Below are 18,040 nucleotides of genomic sequence, written 5' to 3'. Positions count from 1 at the left end.
TCACTACATAGATATTAGAAAGAAATTCTTTACTGTGAGGGTGGTGAGACAGGTTGCCCAGTGAGGCTGTGGATGCCCCTTCCTGGAAGCATTCAAGGCCAGGCTGGACAGGGTTTTGAGCAACCTGGTCTAGAGAGAGGTGTCCCTGCCGATAGCAGGGGGTTGGAACTAGGTGATCTTAAAGATCCCTTCCAACCCAAACCATTCTATGATTCTATGATTAAGGGCACACGGGTAAAAAGAGACGCATGTGAGAAACCCACAGCTTCACGAACTGAGGCACTTTAGTTGTGTTAATCTTGAAGTTTGCCCTACACCTTGAGCAGAGTCACATTTATTTCTTGTGAGGACGGGGAAACTAGCAGAGATCCTTCTTATTGGGAAACTGCAGTCCTGTGTGCTGCTCTGATGCTATCCTATCTGGGATTCTGTGAACAGTTTGGCTGTCTTTCTTGTCAGAAGGCTGCAGAGAAGCAGAAGGGAGCTCAGGAAAGGAAACACAAATGTTGGCAGGTTGATGTACCAGGAGAGATTTTTGGCTGAGTGAGTGACAGATGGCAGAGCAGAGAGGACAGAGGGATGAGAGAGGTCAGGGCTAAGAGGCAGGATGTGCTTATTGTGTTGTGAGTAAAATAATGCCAGAAAACAGGGCGACACAGGAATAGTGGTAAGCCCCCCCACTCTTTTTTTGTTTAGAAAAACAACACTGGATGGACACCAGACTAAGGGTAGCAATTTTACTGGCCGGGGAATAAATAATCCTACTGGTAGAGATAAATTTAAAAGAAAACAAAAAAGAAGAGGGGGGGAAAGGGGGGAGGAAAAGCAGTCTATCCTTATGGCATTCAGCAGCACGTGCACGTGCTATATAGGTTATTTGACATGGGCTGCCTGAGACCTTTCAGTAGTGACAGCCTACGTGTTCACTTTCCTGTATGGAAGAACTGAGTAAGACTTGTCACCCTGGCTAGATAAATGCATTTTCTGTATTTACAAAAGCAAAAGTCGGGTGTCACCTGTGCTGTGGATCCACTGTGCTGACAACCAGTTAAATTGTGGTGCCAGTGCCAGTGAGAGAAGATTGTATTTTGCAGGCACAGTTCTGACACTGAAAGGAGCCGTGCTGACCTTCGCCTGCTTGGACTGCACGGGGACATTGATACATCCACCTTATGAAGTATGGAGGGACCCACACAGTGCTGATGATGGGGAAAAAACAAGGAAAAGGAAACTTGTCATGCATTCCCCTTCCTCCTCCCAGGATATGGGTGATCATCAATTTGCAGTCATTTGTTCAGAAAAACAAGCCAAAGTCTTCTCATTGCCTTCCCAAACATGTCTTTATGTCCACAACATCACCGAAACGTCCTTTTTATTGCAAGCAGATGTGGTCACCCTCTGTAACAGCGTCTGTCTGGCGTGCTTTTGTGCCAATGGGCACATCATGACACTGAGGTACTTATCTAACTAATCTCATGGCAAAACTAAGCAAAGAGGTGGCACAGTGCCATCGCGTTCCGCTTGCATTTGCTGCGCTGTGCTTACATGGTTGATGCTCTGCGTTAGCTCCTTGATGGATGCATTTAGTGCACGTTTTATATACACGTGTTTGCTCTTCTGGGAGCATTGCCTTGCCCACAGCCATACCTGTTCCTTGGCTTGCCTCCGCGTGGGGAGTGAAGGCAGTGGAACAGCAAAACAAGCTCCTCCATTTCATAGCAGCTTCGCCATGATGACAGCTGATGGTTGATATCTTATAACTGGCGTAAAACTTATAATTTTTACTCTGTTACTGTCAATCGGGCATAGAGCATAAGGAATAACTCAGGCATAGAAATGGTACTTTTTATCCAGCGTGAAGGGTCCGGTCCCATTTCAGATTTTTGCACTCAGGGCACCTAGTTTCTCTTCCTTGCCGTTGCCCCTTTGAGCTGGCTGCACAGCATCACTGCAGTTACGCCTCTGCATCCCCACATCACCCCTTCCCTGGTCACGCCATTGAAATCTGGCCAAGTGCCATCCTGCTGTACAGCCAGTGAGCTGAAGAAGCTGGAGGACAGCAGAGGGGTTGCTGGAGCCTTTGCTCACAGTGTGCAAGCAGGACGCTGCCATGTGCCCAGCACACCTGCACGCTGCCCAGCCACGTGGCACAAGCCATGTGTTGCAGGTATGTCCCACATGGAAAGAGCTGCGCATTGAGACAGGGCAGCTGAAACTCCTCCCTGCAGAGAAGCAAAGTAGAAAGGAAGGCACCATATGGATGGCAGATTTTTTCAGCTTAGAGCTGTGACTAACTCAAGTCTCTGCTTCACTTCAGCTTGCCCAGCCTTCGCCCACTGCTGGACATCAACTATCTGCCTGTAACGGATATGAGGATAGCACGGACCTTTTGTTTCAGTAACGAAGGGCAGGCTTTGTACCTCAGCTCTCCCACTGAGATCCAGCGCCTCACGTACAGCCAGGAGATGTGTGACAACCTTCAGGTAGGAATCGCATCCTTACTTCACGCTGTCTTTGTGTGGGAGGGCTGGAGGCCCGAGCAGCGAGCCGTGCAGGTGTGAATTGCCACCTTTGCTGCTAGATTTCTCAAAGTAGCGTTTTACCAGGCTATGATTTCTAGTCAAAAGTAAGAGATGATAATTTGTTGTTCAGTGGAAAGCCTGCGTGTCGGTGGAAAAAAAGAGTATTTTAGTTAATTTCTAGCATTTTAAGTGACCTCGAGGACGTGTTCCTTCGTATTTGCCATTCTGTCAAAGCACAGCAGAGAGAGGTCAGCTGCTCTGTTGCTGTTTGGTCCTTTTTGTGCTGCTGTCACCGTGCTCCTGTTCCCAATGATTGGCCCACGTCTGCAGCCTGCCCTCACTTAATTACAGTCTCTGCTGGCTCTGTATGGAGCCAGATTTACACCCAAGTGGGACTCTTCACAGCCTGCTTCTATCAAAGCCTGCCCATATGAGAGACCAGCTGTTAAAAGTGACTGAAGGGAAAGAAGGGGAAGTTACACATTCAGAGCAGCCATAGCAGTAGGTACCAGCATGTGTCCAACGCATAGAAACTGCCTCCATGAAAATATGCATTCCTTGCCATCATTTATTTTTCAGATTTTAACTCTAAAAAAGTCTTAATACTTACAGCTTCCAGTACTTGAGTGGGAACATGAGACAAACAGGTGCTGATAGTATCAAAAAATGCTCTCTGTTTTAATGTATTTTTAATTATTTACCATAATTTTCACTCCAGCATCTCCCACTGTACATTAAAATGCAGTAGCTACAGAAGTGGTCTAATTAAAATAATTTATTTTGAGCAAAGCTCTTTACAGTGTTAGGTTTGCCTTTTTATAATGAAAATGCAAATTAAAATGTCATTTACTGAAGAGGAGGAATTGTGAGAGGTTACGAGGAGAAACATGAGGAATAAAATAAAAAGAAGGTGAACAAGTTCTAAGTTACATAATTAGCACTGAGCTAGGATAGAAATACTGAAGAAATAGTCTTGCCAGCACTTATTGTCCCCTAGGGAATAACGTGTGCTGAGCTGCTTGAATCACATCACAGCAGCATGTGTCTCAGGTCTGAAGGAGTGCTGGGAGGAGTGAGCATTGCATACAAGCTCTTGCACATTGGAAAATAGATCATTTTACAGGGAACTAATTTTAAAATTATCAAAAGGTTTGCTTGGTGCATCTGGGAAAGTGGACTTATAGGCTGTTATAAGCTAGATTGTTAGTAGCCTTAACAGCATCATGCAACAACAAAATGGAAACAGCCCTTGCTTCTCTGTACTGCTGAACTACGGCTGCTTCTGCCTTGGCTTTTATCCATAAGAGGACATGAAGGGCTTGCACAGCCATTATCCCAGTACAAAAAAAAAGATGACCAGGTATCACCTGCTACCCAAGAAAACAAGGCAAGCTGCATGAGAGAGACCATTCAGGCTCAAAAGGCTGCAGTAATTTTTCTCCCTGGATCAGGTGACAGTGCAGGGGAGCAGTAAGTGTGAGTCACAGCTCTGTCACTGGCACTCAGCTTCCCAGGAGCCGAGCGTTTTGAGCAGCACAACAGCTGGATGTGCCTGCTGAGGCTCAGATGAGCAAACACAGAGCTGAGCAGCAGGGCAGCAACTGTTCTCATTGCACAGACTCACTGGTTTTAAACACTAATGGGACTGCATGCTTTCTGTATCAGTTTAGTTCTGGAGATCCAACTTTTCCTCGTACTGCTGCAGATAAAGCTGAACCTGAGATTTGTTCGGCCCTGATTCAATTCACCTGCTCTGAAATTTCAGTTTCCACAGCAGTGCTTTCAGTCACTGCCTGATGGCACTGCCAAAACGCACAGTAAGAATGAACTTGGAGAGGGGTGGGTTGTGGAAGGCAGTGGGTTTTTATTTAAAAAGAACAACTCTGAACTGCTAACAAGGACTGAGCTCAGGTATGATGTAAAGGGAGAACAGAGTGACTGTCCTGCTAGCCTGGATAATCACTAAAGCAAAATGCATAATTCATGACAAATTGTTTATTCAATTATAGTGTCACCACTGTTGTTTCTAAGCAAAATGTAATCTCACCACTGATATTTCCATGATTTATATTGCTTAAAATGTTTTCTCTATGAACACAAGACTGGGCAGGGAAAACCAAGTCCTTTTAAAAGCATTAGTGAATCTAGTCAGCCCCAGTATTCACCTATCATAAAACACAACTGTTAAGTACTGATTTTGTTCTTCATATGACAGACTTTTAAAATGACTTGACTACATCCAATGCATTTGGCTCCTTAAGCTCATGCAAATGAAACAACCCCCCCCACCCCAGACCTGCTTCCATCTCAGTAATTTTTCATGTGATTTTTGTCTGACTTTCTAGGACATGCTTGGGGATTTGTTTACTCCTGTGGAAACACCAGAAGCCCAAAACAGAGGCTTTCTTAAAGGGCTTTTTGGAGGAAGTGGACAAGCTTTCGACAGAGAGGAGCTTTGTAAGTGATTTTTCTTTTTCTTCCCTAAATTAATACGTGTGATTGCCTGCCCTTGTTGTCTAGGATACACAGAAGATTTATTTTAATGACAAAAAAAGAAAAAAAAGGGGGGGAAAAAAAAAGGACAGCATGAAGAAAGGGCAGACTTTTCAGTTGCCCTATCTGTGACCTATCTGTGATTCCTTCATGGCAGCAGCTTCCTTTGACCAATAGAAGGGCTGGGGCTATGGCTGCATTGCAGATGTGAGGGTACAGAGAGCAAAATCCTCCACATGTGCCATTGCAGTAAGGTGGCATCGAGGACCACAGCCTCTCACTCCCCTCTGTTTGTATTTCTCCTTTGCAGTTGGTGAGGCCACGGCAGGAAAAGCCTCTCGCAGTCTCGCCCAGCACATCCCTGGATCAGGTGGAATTGAAGGCGTGAGAGGAGCCGCAGGAGGAGTCATTGGGGACTTGACTCGTGCTCGTATTGCTCTGGATGAGAGAGGACAGAAACTGGGAGAGCTGGATGAAAGGACCGCGAGCATGATGGCCAGTGCAGAGGCATTTTCCAAACATGCACATGAGGTAAGAGTCCTTGCATCATGCACTCGGAACTAAAGATCACCAAACTTGCAGCTGAGCCTTTGCTTCCCTTCAGGAAAGTCAAGTGCTGTCAAGTCGAAGTCAAGTCAAGTCCCCATTCACACAGTCATGTTGTTTGAGGTGTGCTCACATTAACTTGCATGCCATTTTTCCTTCCCCCACCTCCACACAATGGAAAATCTCCAAAGAGACTTCCACTGCACAACTCTTGCTCTTACGTTTCCATAATTTAGAACAGGGTACGTCTCATCTCACACCTTTTTCACTAATCCATTCTGACTGGTCTTTGCTTTTTTTAAGCCACTCGATCCAGCAGATCTTTGCAGTAGGGCAGAATACAGGTAGGTGGTTGTGTACATAGCAGCATTTACCGATCTTACTAGGAAGATGAGGAGGAACCCTCTGGTACAGTGCTGTGATACAGTTGTAAAGAATAGGGCTGGCTGGGATAGACAACTTCTGTGCTCAGAGTCAGAAATAGAAAGCTCTTCCAGCCCTAAGCTGGGAATCAATTAATGTGATTTGTTTTTTTAGATTTATGATAAAACAAGGTTAAAGAATACTCCCCCAAGATGCATGTTTTTCAGTTAACTGTACAGCTGGTTCAATGTGCGTTACATCTCTGGGCAGGACCTTTATATTCTTATTAGCTTTCATGTGTGTGAGGCAAAAATACTCAGAAGAAACTTGTCTGAAATGCAAGAAGAGTTTATTCAGCTCCATATATGAACTTCTGCAAAAACTGAAGTGGTAAAGTAGTTGAATCTCCTCAGGAGGAATCCTTTAATGAACAGAAGTAACAGGTAAGTCATTACTTTTTAAAAAGCATTTAGCAATTAGGAAAATAAATAATTAAATAAATAAATAAAAACAAGATTTCAGTGAAATCAAGACCTAGTGACACTGTTGGCAAGAAGAAATAGCAGTGAAGTACTTCACTCCTCCTGAAGTTTGTGACGCCCTTTTTTTCCCCCATTTCTGTAGGTGATGCTGAAATACAAGGACAAAAAATGGTACCAGTTTTAAACTTTTAAAGAATCTGCTTGTGGCTTTGTTCAGAACACTGCTGAGGGAAGCAACGTTCATTCCCAAATCTATCAGTCATCGGCCAGAAACAATTTTTTGTCTCCTAGAAGAAGTTTTCCTCTTACTGTATTGGAATCATCGCAGTGGGCATCAAAGAAATTTTCCAGAACATGAGTTGGAAACTAGAGTCATGTGGGCCTTACGGCAGCAACTGGCTTATGCAGGAGCCAGTCTTTCTCAAAAGGAACTCAACCATCACTGTGGCATGTAGCTTTTCAGAAGCTGTAGGTATGAACTGTGGGGAGCGTGTCTGGTTAAAAATACTCTGTACAAACTCGAATGTTAATGCACTTAGAAAACTTTGCATGGTTAATTGACATCTTAAAAAAAAAAAAAAAAAAAAGGAAAAAAAGTAAAAGAAAAAAAGAAAAAAAAAAAAAAAAGAAAGCATGTTGTGACCGAAAAAAAAATGGGATTAATTTATATTGAGCAAAAAAAAAAATACTTAAATGGCAAAAATCTTTATTTTTTAAAAATGAGACTACAGAAAGCCAGTACATTTCAAGCATGTTTGCTACTGTTCTCAACATAAAAATGAGTTGAGCTGCATTTTCTTATCTGCTACTCATTTCCCTTGAAAAACCTTGCTTGAAATCAGTGCTGTTTAACTCCTTCCGGAAGAATAAATAATTTCAAAGCCTATGTCCAAAAATTTACAGATTTTTCAAGTAGCTAAACAGGCACTATCTGAAATGTCATTAAAACATGAGAGCAGATGATTTCTTTTGCAATTCAGAGTACATGACATGTTGCCCTTATCTGTACTTTTAAAAATGTGCCCTAGATTTATCTCAGTTGTCCTTGAAGGCGTCTGTGGCATTTTTCATCCCTGTGGTTTCTCTGTCACTTGGTTGCCTTACTTCTCTGTTGCAGGAATAGAAAACAAACTTATGAGAATCTCTTCTTGAAGTTAGAGAGGGCAAAATGGGAAACCACTGGGAGAGTCCCATCAGTTTTCACTCACAAGCTGCTCCACAGCTTGCCAAACGATGAGTTTTTTCTTAAGTGGTCGGTTGAAGTTATGCTAAGGAAACTGCACAGTAACCCCATAAAGCTAGTGGAGAGAGCTCCCAGCAGCAAGACCTCAAGGTGGGCCAGGGGAAGAGCATGAAAAGCAATTGTTACGATATGTCACTGAATTGGCACGTACAGCAAATGACACCACAGGTGCGTGGCGGTTGATTCTCTGCTCACACCGCAAAAAGTAATTTGCTTCTGCTTCTGAGTGGCGTGTTTGGTTTCTGCAGTGGACTCTGCACAATGCTCTCCAGCCTGCAGAGGCAGAAAAGAACAGTAAGTAGAACCCATTACTTATTTATACGGATGGATTTTGGGTTTATAGATACAGTACAGTGCCACACAGATGAACTGTTCACTTAGAAATTGTTCCAAGGTTGCCTTGGAACCAAGGCTCTGAAGACTTCTTTTCATGTACCTGGACAGAGCTCCAAATTAGAAAAGGAAAGATAGGAAAAGGTAGAAAAGCAGCAGGTGGAAAATTTTAAAATTTTCTATATAGGAGAAATGGAAAATGTTCTTTCAGGGAGTCCTGACTGACACTGATGCAAGCAGACAGCATTGCCGTCATAACTAGAGCTTAACTTCACTGGATTTCTATCTTACCCATGTTCAGATTATCTGTCTCAAAGATGCCTTTCCTCTATCTTTTGCTTTCTTAAAATAAAACAGAAAATGATACAGGCTGGAAATCTGGCTTCGCTATCAGCCCAGCTGCGCAAGTTAAAGGGATGGAACAGATCTGAGATGTTTTAAATTCATACTGAAGCAGAAGAGTTGTATGCTTTACAGCACTTTTATGTTTCTCTGGGGGCAAAATCAAAAGAAGAACCCTGACTGGTCTGGCTGCTCTGGGAAGGAGACCGGACGGGTTCTTCTCTATCACAGGAAGAACTGGACTGTAATTGTGAGAACAGTAGAAACTTGGTTGGAAAAGGGTCAAAGGCCAAGTGATGCCTGCGGTTCTGCTGAGAGTTAAGGAACTGAAATTGTGCGTGACCCACAGGATGTCTGTACATTAAGTGTCTGAGGAAAGAGCAAACTCCCTGCTCTGATGCCAGTATAAACTGGGCTGGGGAGATCCTTCCAGTGGCCCCATCACGGAGCTGGCTGCTTCCCTATGAGAAGTATCACTGTAACCAGGCAACTGGAGTGAGAAACAACAATACTACCACAGTCATTCTCTCTTCTGTTTCAATGCACATTCACTCTGCTTGTGCACTGTCACCCAAAAACTACTATTTAGTCTCTGGGCAAGAAAGCCTTTTTGTGCAGATCGTTCAGACCCCTCCAGCCAACCTTATAGGCTTAATTCTTTTTCCCTTCTCTGCTCTTAGAGAGAAGTTGAGGAGTCTGCATCAGTATCAGAATACCAATCAGAGACTGTTCTGTACCCATCCCTACACTTACTTGTGCTCTAAGGTGGTGCAAATGAAAAGGCCTCTGCCAGTTCAAGTGTGGCACCTGTACATACATGTTTTCCACTGTACTTAGTAGTGGAATTTATTAAATATTTATTTACTAGTTAATAGTTTCCGCTATTAATTGGTGTAATTGGCCTTTAGGAAATGAGCCAGGTGAGTGCTGGCATATCATGGCACACATGGCAACGAGCAGTGCTGTCTGCACGCTGCACCTCATGTGGGTGCTCACAGTGCAGAGCTCCCCTCAGCTTTGATGTCAGCAGTCCCTCAGGCTGGAGCAGGACCCTCCTCCCTTGTTGGAGAACCTAGTGTAAAAATTGAATAATGACCTTTAAGTGCTCATCACCACAGCATGCCCAGAGAAATAAAAAAAGTGTCTTCAGCAAATCATGTGTGCAATGTCAGACTTACTGGGGCCGACCACTCTCTGTCTTAACAGCAGGAAAAACCTGCCCGTAGACTTTCATCTGATGCAACAGAAGAATTAGAAATTAGCATCCCGTCAACTTACAGTTTTTAATAAAAACTTCCAAGCAGCTTTTCTCCAGTACTCCCCATTGGGTCACAGCTGTATCTCGCTTTCCACTCTTACGTATTTTCAGTATTTCCAGACAGTTACAGATCCCTATTTCTGTTACGTTTGCCACTCGTGACTATAATTATCAATTTTCTTGTAGGCTGTAGAGATCTAAAAAGTTGTATATGTTTGTATATAGAACATTCTATATATAAAATATATATATGTAATGTATATGTTGTATAAGTTTGGTAGTGCACACTGTTAAATGCTTTCTATTGAGATTTATCATGTATGTGAAAAAAACTTCACTTAAAAACGTCAATGAGGGAGGAAGAGCTCTTGCCTGGTTATTTATGCTGTCCCTGTGCATTGAAGTCACATGCTTTCACCTTTCCACTAAGAGCACCACCTCGACGCATCTCCAACGGTGTAATCCTCAGTTACAATAGACCAGAATGTCTGGAAATATTTGTTCCATGTAAAATGCTTTTGTTCATCTGAATGCCCTTCTCACTCCCAGTCTTCTTTACAGGAGTGCCCTCTCACAACCATGTCCCCAGTCCCAGTGCACCCAGCAGCAGCACCCATATGTCTGGGTTTGGCCAGTTGTGTTCACCTGTATTCATAGAGATGCATATAGACTGAATATGCAGAGAAAATGCATAAAATCTGATTATTTGTATGTATCAGAGTAGGCAAGTCTCTGGTGAAACACAGGCTATTTGTTTAAAAAAAAAATAAATCCATTCAGTGGAGTGTTAATTTAAGCTTCAAATGCTGAGTGAAGACGAGCTGAAGGAAAAAGTGAGAATTGGGTTTTGCTTCGTATAATTACTGTTTTCTAAATGTTTTGGTTTTTTTTCCCCACAGTTCTCCATTCCACTGTCTACATCCATTAAACATCCCCTGTATTACCACTATAGCTTCCTACATGAACTCTACAGAAATTCTCTATTTGCTGCACATGTTGTATAAAATTACCACATATAGAAATCCTCTAAAAAAAAGTTTACAAAGCCCTTTTACAAAAGCCATTTTACAGTAGAATGTGTTTTAATGAAGTTATGCGTACAAAAATAAGTTTTTTTCAGGATGCAGTTTAAAAAGTGAAGAAAATGCTGCAGCTTTGCTCAAAGCTGCGTTACACCTCAGGGCTCCTCCATTTATGAACTGGGTGCATTGCAACAGAAGCAAAAAGCCCAAGTTCATTTGGTTACACTCCTGGCATATCATTTTCCACAACCTAAAGGTGAATTCAAGCACAGAGTATTTCAGTATGGAATGGTTTTTTGCCTTGGCGTGGGCTCGGTGTGAACACTCTCTCTCTCATTAAGGAGCCACATGTGGCCATTTGGAGTCTGCGCTTCATCTCGCTGTGAGCGATAGGCAACGTAAATCTGTGTTTCCATTCATGTGTTCTGTTCTGTGATTAAATCAGCAGCTCAAACATATTGTACTTCTTTAGATAGCAACCAGTGCTCAGATTTGGTGTCATTTCGGTCTGTGTGGGTTTAACAGTCATCACTTCCATGGCAGAAGGAGGGCAGTGCTGGGGTGAGCCACACACGCTGAGTTAACCCCATCCTGTTCTCATGGGTATCCCAGGGCAGTTCCACAATAGGAAACTACAGCAGCTTTAACTAAAGCTAAGAGTTTGAGTTCCCGATTTAGGAGGAAAAAAAAGGGAAAGAAAATAAAGAATTGCTAACTAGTTGGTGTAGATCTCTTTTTTTTTTTTCAATGTGTACTCCTAGATTATTTGCAGTAGTTCAGAAGACGAGGGGCTTGTGTAGAACATTTGGATGGAGTTCACACTGCTCACTTAGGAACACAGAAAATCCTGTGGCGCCTGTTGCTGAGACTGGGATGCTCGTATCCCTTCCTCTGACAGCAAAAATGGAGTCACAGCCTGAACCCAGGCAATGCTTTACAAGTTGCTCCTTATACCCATCCTGGAAGTATTAGCCCCACTCAAGGCAAAAATATGTGAATAACACACACAGCCAACCTCTTCCTGGCTCACCTACGAGCTTCATAAATTAACAGGTTTCATTTTCAGCACCATTCCCGGCAGTGCCTCAACTTACCTAAGTCCTGTTTTGCCTCCCATGCTTGGGGAAATCAATGAGACTCATTGGTAGTTAAAGCCTAATCAGAATGAAGGGATGTAAATAGCAGCAATCAGGCAGCAGCTCAGAACCAGTTCTGCTATCATGACTCAAACTCAGCAGCTGCCTCATAGAGCAGTGGCCACTTTTATCTTCCCACTTGCTCCAAATTACTGCTTAATTATAATGAAGTCATCAAGTTTGTTTATCAAAATAAGTTTAGTTCAGTGTCAGTCATTTCATTGATTAGCATCCCCGTCTGGGGGCCTTGCTGAGAACCACCTTCTGCACTCCTAAAGGCGGTCTGCAGGAGGGGAATGCTGCCATGTGCCAGAGAGTGGCTCAAATCACAGAGGCTGCACCGAGGCCTGAAATCCAGCACAGGTGCATCACTGCATGACACCCAGGAACAGGAACTCATTCACAGGCTGCATGAATTGGTAATGAATCCAACCCAGCATCGATTAAGGCAGAGCACACAAATGGTCTGACACCAGGGGGTTGCTGTTCAGGTCTGGTAATAACAAAGCTTTAATACACCCAGAATAGAAAGGAAGCAACAGCCTTATCAAGTGAATGCCATGAATAAAGAGCTCAGCTATCAGGTGACAGATGTGGTGGAAAACCACCATGCAGAGAGAGCAGAAAGGAAACAGAAAAAAATCTCAATACAAAGAGAAGAAAAACATAAATCAAAACAGGCAGGCGGGTCAGCTCCATGCTGAGAAGGGCAGTGGGGCATGGCTGCTTAGTGCCTGCCTCCATACCACGTGTCTGTTCTGCTGCGTGACATACAGGTCCTTTACAGTAAGGGTGACAGAGCACTGGCACAGGCTGCCCAGAGAGGTTGTGAAGTCTCCTTCCCTTGAATATGGAGATATTCAAGACCCATCTGGATACTTACCTGTGTGACCTACTGTAAGGTACATGCTTTAGCAGGGGAGTTGGGCTTGATATCTTGAGGTCCCTTCCAACCCCTGTGATTCTGTGACTGTGTGATTAAAGCCCAGGATGTGGCCTTTTGTGCACGGGTCCCATTAACACATTTTGAAACTCACCATTTCCATGAAACTTTAGTGCCCAATGCTTCTTTCTGATGTCAGGATAACAGCCACTCCAAAACCACCACATTGGAAGTTCACAGCTCCAACATGCTCGCAGGCTGCTCAAAGCCAACTGCACAGTATAGCCAGTCCAATTATAAAGGAAATTTCAAAAAGACACTCCTGACAAAGGATCCAGCAAAATTCAGTAGTGAAAGGAGAATAATTAGGAGTGGAAAATATCTCAGAGGAGGCAGGTATGGGAAGATAGAGGTTATTTGCACTAAGGAGGAGCTGCAGATGAGAAGACATGATAAAGCAACTACAACAAAGAAGTTGGCAGGAGGCACCTATCCTCCCTTTCTTCTAACATAGAATGGCCACACAATGAAAATCATGAGTTCAAGGTCAGGCATTGTATAAAATTTAAAAAAGCAGTTGAACTTGTACAGCCCATGCAACAATCTGGAAAGGAAATGAAACCTCACAGTGATGTGAAGCCTAGCCAAAGCAGAAGGTGTTAGTGAGCAGTGCCACCACACATAGGCAGGTCAGTTCCCTGCCAGATCCTCCCTCAGTCTGAGGAACCTGTGCACAAGCAAACCTTCCTGCCTGGCTAGAGTCAAAGCTGAGCATAGGGTGAGACTCAACAGCTTTCAGCAGGCCACTGACATGAGGCTTCCCCACAAGACCATTCTCTGCACCAAGAGACACAGCTCACACTCACCGCTCAGGGAAACTCTGGTAACACAACCAATCTCAAACAACCAGCAAGGTGAGCACCTGAGCTCACCAGACTGAGATGTTTTTCTTTTTTTTTTTTTCATTATTCAAAATGAAGGCTTTGGCTGGAGATTTTGTTAGTTACAAGAGTTCTAACACTGTCCCCCAGTTGCATTCAATGTGAGCACTGCGGGGCAGCTCCATGAGAAATGCAGCCAGCTGAAAGTCACCTCTGCACTTCAACATCAGCTGCAGAAACCACTGCAGAATGCTCCTAGCGGATGGCTGTGAAATTCAACAAGTAAGTAAGGTACGAACACGGTGATATTTTATTTTTTTGTCCTGTACACAGTTACACATAAAAACTTCCAAATAATCTTTGTTTTAATTAAATAATCTAGTTCATTTCATATGCAGTAAATTCATTAGGCTTTGTTTTAAATTACAAGAACAATTAGCTTAAATACTGTGCTTTTAGCAATTAATAATTTCCACAGTTCCATAAACATGTCTCAGCACCATCTGACCTTTGGAAGGCTCAGAATGTTAAATTCACAGCTTTCACATCCCAGTTCTGAAGATGGTTCAGACCACAGAAACACAAGCAGGAGGCCTGCTGCTGCCTGTTGGTGTGCTAGGCGTTGCCCCAAGCAGCTCATGGTGTCTTCCAAAAACAAGAAAGCCATGTTTCACATTTACAGCTCCAGGTCCTGCAGGTCTCCCCAACTAGGTCCAATTTTCACTTTAACATTCAGTTTTACAGAGAGTTTGACAGCATTTTCCATCTCATGCTTGACAATCTGAGCTACCTGTAAGAAAACACACGTTGAGTTTTGCAGCACTGTGTAGGAACCTAAAACACAGCAGCTCGGTGCTCTTTCTGTTGGAAGCTGTGGTGGTTGGGCATCTGAAGCTCTTTCTTGCATTCACTGGCACTGACTTGCCACTGATGGAAATGTAAAGGAATATTTTAATCCTGATTAGGATTTATGAACTGGGAACCTGTTTGAAACAAGTAACAGAATGGGGACTAGTTTCATATTATTTAAAATTACTTTAAAAAAAAAAAAAAGTAAATTCCCATTGAATGCTTCAGAGTCCTGCACTCTCCTGTTCCACTCCACCGCATAACTGAGCATTTCATGGAGTCTGCTCTAAAAACAGCAGTGTACAGGAAGCAACACACAAAAAATAAACCAGAGGCAAAGAGCTGAAGAGCTGTGTTCCTCCTCCTTTCAGTGTGAGAGGCAACCTGTGAAACAAACACTATGGACTGCTGGGAAATACAGGTGAATTTGCCCTCTATTTGGTTGCAGCAACTCCAACTTGCTGCCCTCCAAATATATTTTTAAGAAAATCTTCATTTAGGTACACTGTTGGGGACCCAGAGGATATTTTTGCTCTGGACTTTCTGGATTGTGAGACTGGGTATTTTACCCAGTAAATGGCTGTCATGGACCAAAAGCCCACATGGAGCCAGCCTGTCCTGCTTGCTTGTATGAGAGAATCTTTTCATCCACACTCAACCCATGAGCCAGTTGAGTAAGAAGCAGCTCTGAAATGACTGAGGCACATCTCAGCCAGAGATTGCTGAGACTGTGGGAGCTGTCCAGAGTATCCAACACTTCAGAGCTTTCCATTTCTCACAGGAGCCCACAGGAGAAATTACCTCATAAGGCTTTCACAGAATCATAGAAATTTTGCTGGGGAAGGGACAAAGGATGCTGAGAAGATCATAGCAGATATGCTCACAACAGCATTACAAAGCAGAGGGAGATCTGTCTTAAAAAATCTACACTCTTACTTACCATATTTCATAATGTTCTTGATAACCTAGAAAAAGCCTTTGAAATAGGACATAATTCAGTACAGACAAGTACTGAAGAATAGAGAAGTAGAACAGAAAACTAGGGTAGAAATAATCTCCTGTTCAAAAATAGGATGAAAAATAACCATCCGTGAAGGAGAAGAAAAAAAAGTCGTTATCAGAAATTAAAAGCCTAAGTAAGGCATACTTGTTGTGAGGAAGAAAGCAAACACAATTCTGGAATATGGAAAAAGAAAATGTTGCTTGTGTGACACATGGATCAGTTCTCCACTCTACTGAAAACCACTGCAGCCTTGATTAAGAGTTGGGAGCAGTATTTCAAAAGAAACGTGAACTCTATAGAGGGAGCTCTCTGAAAACAGCAACAGGCCCAGCCAGCCTGCCCAGTGAGGAACATGGGATAACACCACTGTCTTTACAGCAGGAGCTGTAAAGTCTACAGTCTACAGAAGACAGCTGCAGAGATGCAAGAACCTGTGTGGGTTCAGGGGAAGCTGATGGGATGAGACAGGTCGTGCACCAACCATGACCTGGGGGAATTTGGGCTCTGAATTTCCTGTACATTAAACAAGTGTCGCCATTTCCAGTGTTCCCAATGGCCAGCTGAAACACACTGGGAAAAATACTGACCAACTTGTATACATAAAAATGATGATGCTGGGATCGAGTAGGCAGTTAAAAAAACATCTAGAAAGCACCTAGCCTTTGATTCCCAATCTAGCCCATAATTAAATATTCCTTCCTGACTTCTCCTTGCTGAGATCAGCACAACAGGTTGGAGGTTGAGCCACTTTCTCCTATTTTGGTAATATTCTCACTGTGTTCTGTTGTGATGAGCTCTGAAAGTGCCCTCCTTCCACTTTGTTATCCTGCACAGACTATAAAAGCCCTGATATCTCATACTTTTCATACCTTTAGCTCAAGGAAAAACAGCTGTTACCCCAATTTTGTCTTCTAACAGAGGCAGGCTAGCTCAGATAGACTGCAAATGAAAACCAGAGGATCACTTGCATTGGTTCTCTACCAAACTATCTGCAAGGACACTGTTGACTGCAACATAGACTACTAGATATATGGGAAGATATTTTTAGTTTTCCTTTGTGCATTTTCGTAGCTGAAAATAAGCTGGAGCCAGCATAAAGCATGTGACCACACTAACTTGTCTGAATACAAATTACTATTGCAGCCAAGAGACACATGACTTACAGTGCAATAAAATTTTGGCGCCAGCAAGATGAAAAAGTCACCAATACAGCAACCAAGTTATTCTCACTTTTTACTAAAAGGCGTTCAGTGGGCATGGAGGTGATGGATTGATGGTTGGAGCAGATAATCTTAGTGGCCTTCTCTAATCATAATGGTTATATGACTCTATGATTCTATGAAAAGGACTTATTAATTCAGACCCTATTTTGAATGAGGGCTTGAGTGAGGTGGATTTAAAGAGATCCTTCCTAGCCTGTGTCTTTCCACTAGAGGAAAATTCTAATGGTGCATTTGAATAGAAAGCAGGCAGCATTATCACAAAAAGGGCCCTTTCTGGCCGTACAAACAATTAAATGAAAGGATAGGAAGCATATTGTTGTTTCGGTAGAAGGAAATCCTTGAAAAACTTGCAACCTCAATCAGTAACACAAATGGAAAGTCTGGGAAACATGCCTTGGGTACATGCATTGTTCTATTTGATTGCCCAGAGAATCAATTCTCTAATTTCCTTCAGAAATCAGAAACTAGTAAAGCACTGGAACTAAAGGCTGTTATTGAAAAAATATAAAACAGTAAATAAGTATAAATAAATAATATGAAAATCCTTGCACATCGCCCCAGTTCTTCTGGGGATACCGTAGTAACTTGAATTCAGTGTCTAAAGGTGTTAAGGCCTATACTCTAGAAGCGTTTTCAGTTCTCTACAAAATGTAAATTAGGACCCTTTTAATGTCTGTGACAGCCTGCCCGGATTGAAGAAGCAGATGTCCAATTGGAGCTGGTAAAACAAACAGAATCTGGGATTCAAGAGAAAAATATTAAACACTTTAAGAAAATTGAAAAATATTGCTCAGATTCATCACTACCACTGTCTCTGCTTGCCACTGGCCTTTGGAATGCCTCTGTCATTTGGAATGCATATGGGCAGAACTTAAATGGAAGGACACCCCAAAGATGCGGGAGCACATCCTGGGAGCCTTCCTGGATTTGTGCTCAGGACTTGGGCAAACACTTTGCTGCCAGCACACAGCTAAGAGGCTTACTGCTGAGAGCTGTCAGACGCCAGAATGCACAGGCACAGGAGCTCTTGCACAGGAGAAGAGCATACACAGACATTTATGTACATGAAAAGTACCTTAAATCCAAGCAGCACATTCATTGTAACTACTATACTGCTATCCCTAACAATATTGCCAGAAAGATGGGTATGGGAATGAGGAAACAGTACCAAATGCAGACATCTCCTTTCCCTACATAGGAAACAAACTACAGTGGTATGTACTACCTGCATGGAGTTAGACAGCAGAAGACAAAGAGAATAAGGAGAGAGGCAAAAATACATCCAAACTTAGGAATTTCCAAATGATAAGTACTTTCCCCTGCAGCTATCAATAGTACTAAGCTATTTCACTCATGTCTTGAGGAGAAACTGGAAGAACTGCTCCAACAGGCACTGGAAAAGAAGCTATGAACTTCAGTGACAGGGATGGTTCAAGTCTGAAAGTAAAAGAATCAAGAATA

General features: G+C 42.9%; 2 protein-coding genes across 10 annotated transcripts in view; one reads left to right on the top strand and one right to left on the bottom strand.

The window, feature by feature from the left end:
* STXBP5L (syntaxin binding protein 5L) overlaps positions 1-11,289 on the top strand; it is a 184,332-nt gene extending 173,043 nt beyond the window's left edge. For all 7 annotated transcript variants that reach the window (XM_090150135.1, XM_090150141.1, XM_090150125.1 and 4 more), the window contains 5 exons: positions 1,095-1,455; positions 2,318-2,483; positions 4,868-4,979; positions 5,326-5,546; positions 6,549-11,289. In XM_090150135.1, coding sequence (XP_090006261.1) covers positions 1,095-1,455; positions 2,318-2,483; positions 4,868-4,979; positions 5,326-5,546; positions 6,549-6,590 — 902 coding nt within the window. In that variant the 3' untranslated portion in view covers positions 6,591-11,289. The remainder of the gene's footprint in view (positions 1-1,094; positions 1,456-2,317; positions 2,484-4,867; positions 4,980-5,325; positions 5,547-6,548) is intronic.
* Positions 11,290-13,791: 2,502 nt separating this feature from the next.
* Positions 13,792-18,040, bottom strand: part of POLQ (DNA polymerase theta) — a 58,945-nt gene continuing 54,696 nt past the window's right edge. For all 3 annotated transcript variants that reach the window (XM_031612984.2, XM_090150112.1, XM_090150107.1), the window contains one exon: positions 13,792-14,294. In XM_031612984.2, coding sequence (XP_031468844.2) covers positions 14,181-14,294 — 114 coding nt within the window. In that variant the 3' untranslated portion in view covers positions 13,792-14,180. The remainder of the gene's footprint in view (positions 14,295-18,040) is intronic.

This window comes from Phasianus colchicus, chromosome 1 (genome assembly GCF_987193195.1).
Source record: "Phasianus colchicus chromosome 1, bPhaCol1.hap1.1, whole genome shotgun sequence".
In the NCBI taxonomy this organism is placed as follows: domain Eukaryota; kingdom Metazoa; phylum Chordata; class Aves; order Galliformes; family Phasianidae; genus Phasianus; species Phasianus colchicus.
This window is presented reverse-complemented; position numbering and strand designations above follow the sequence as displayed.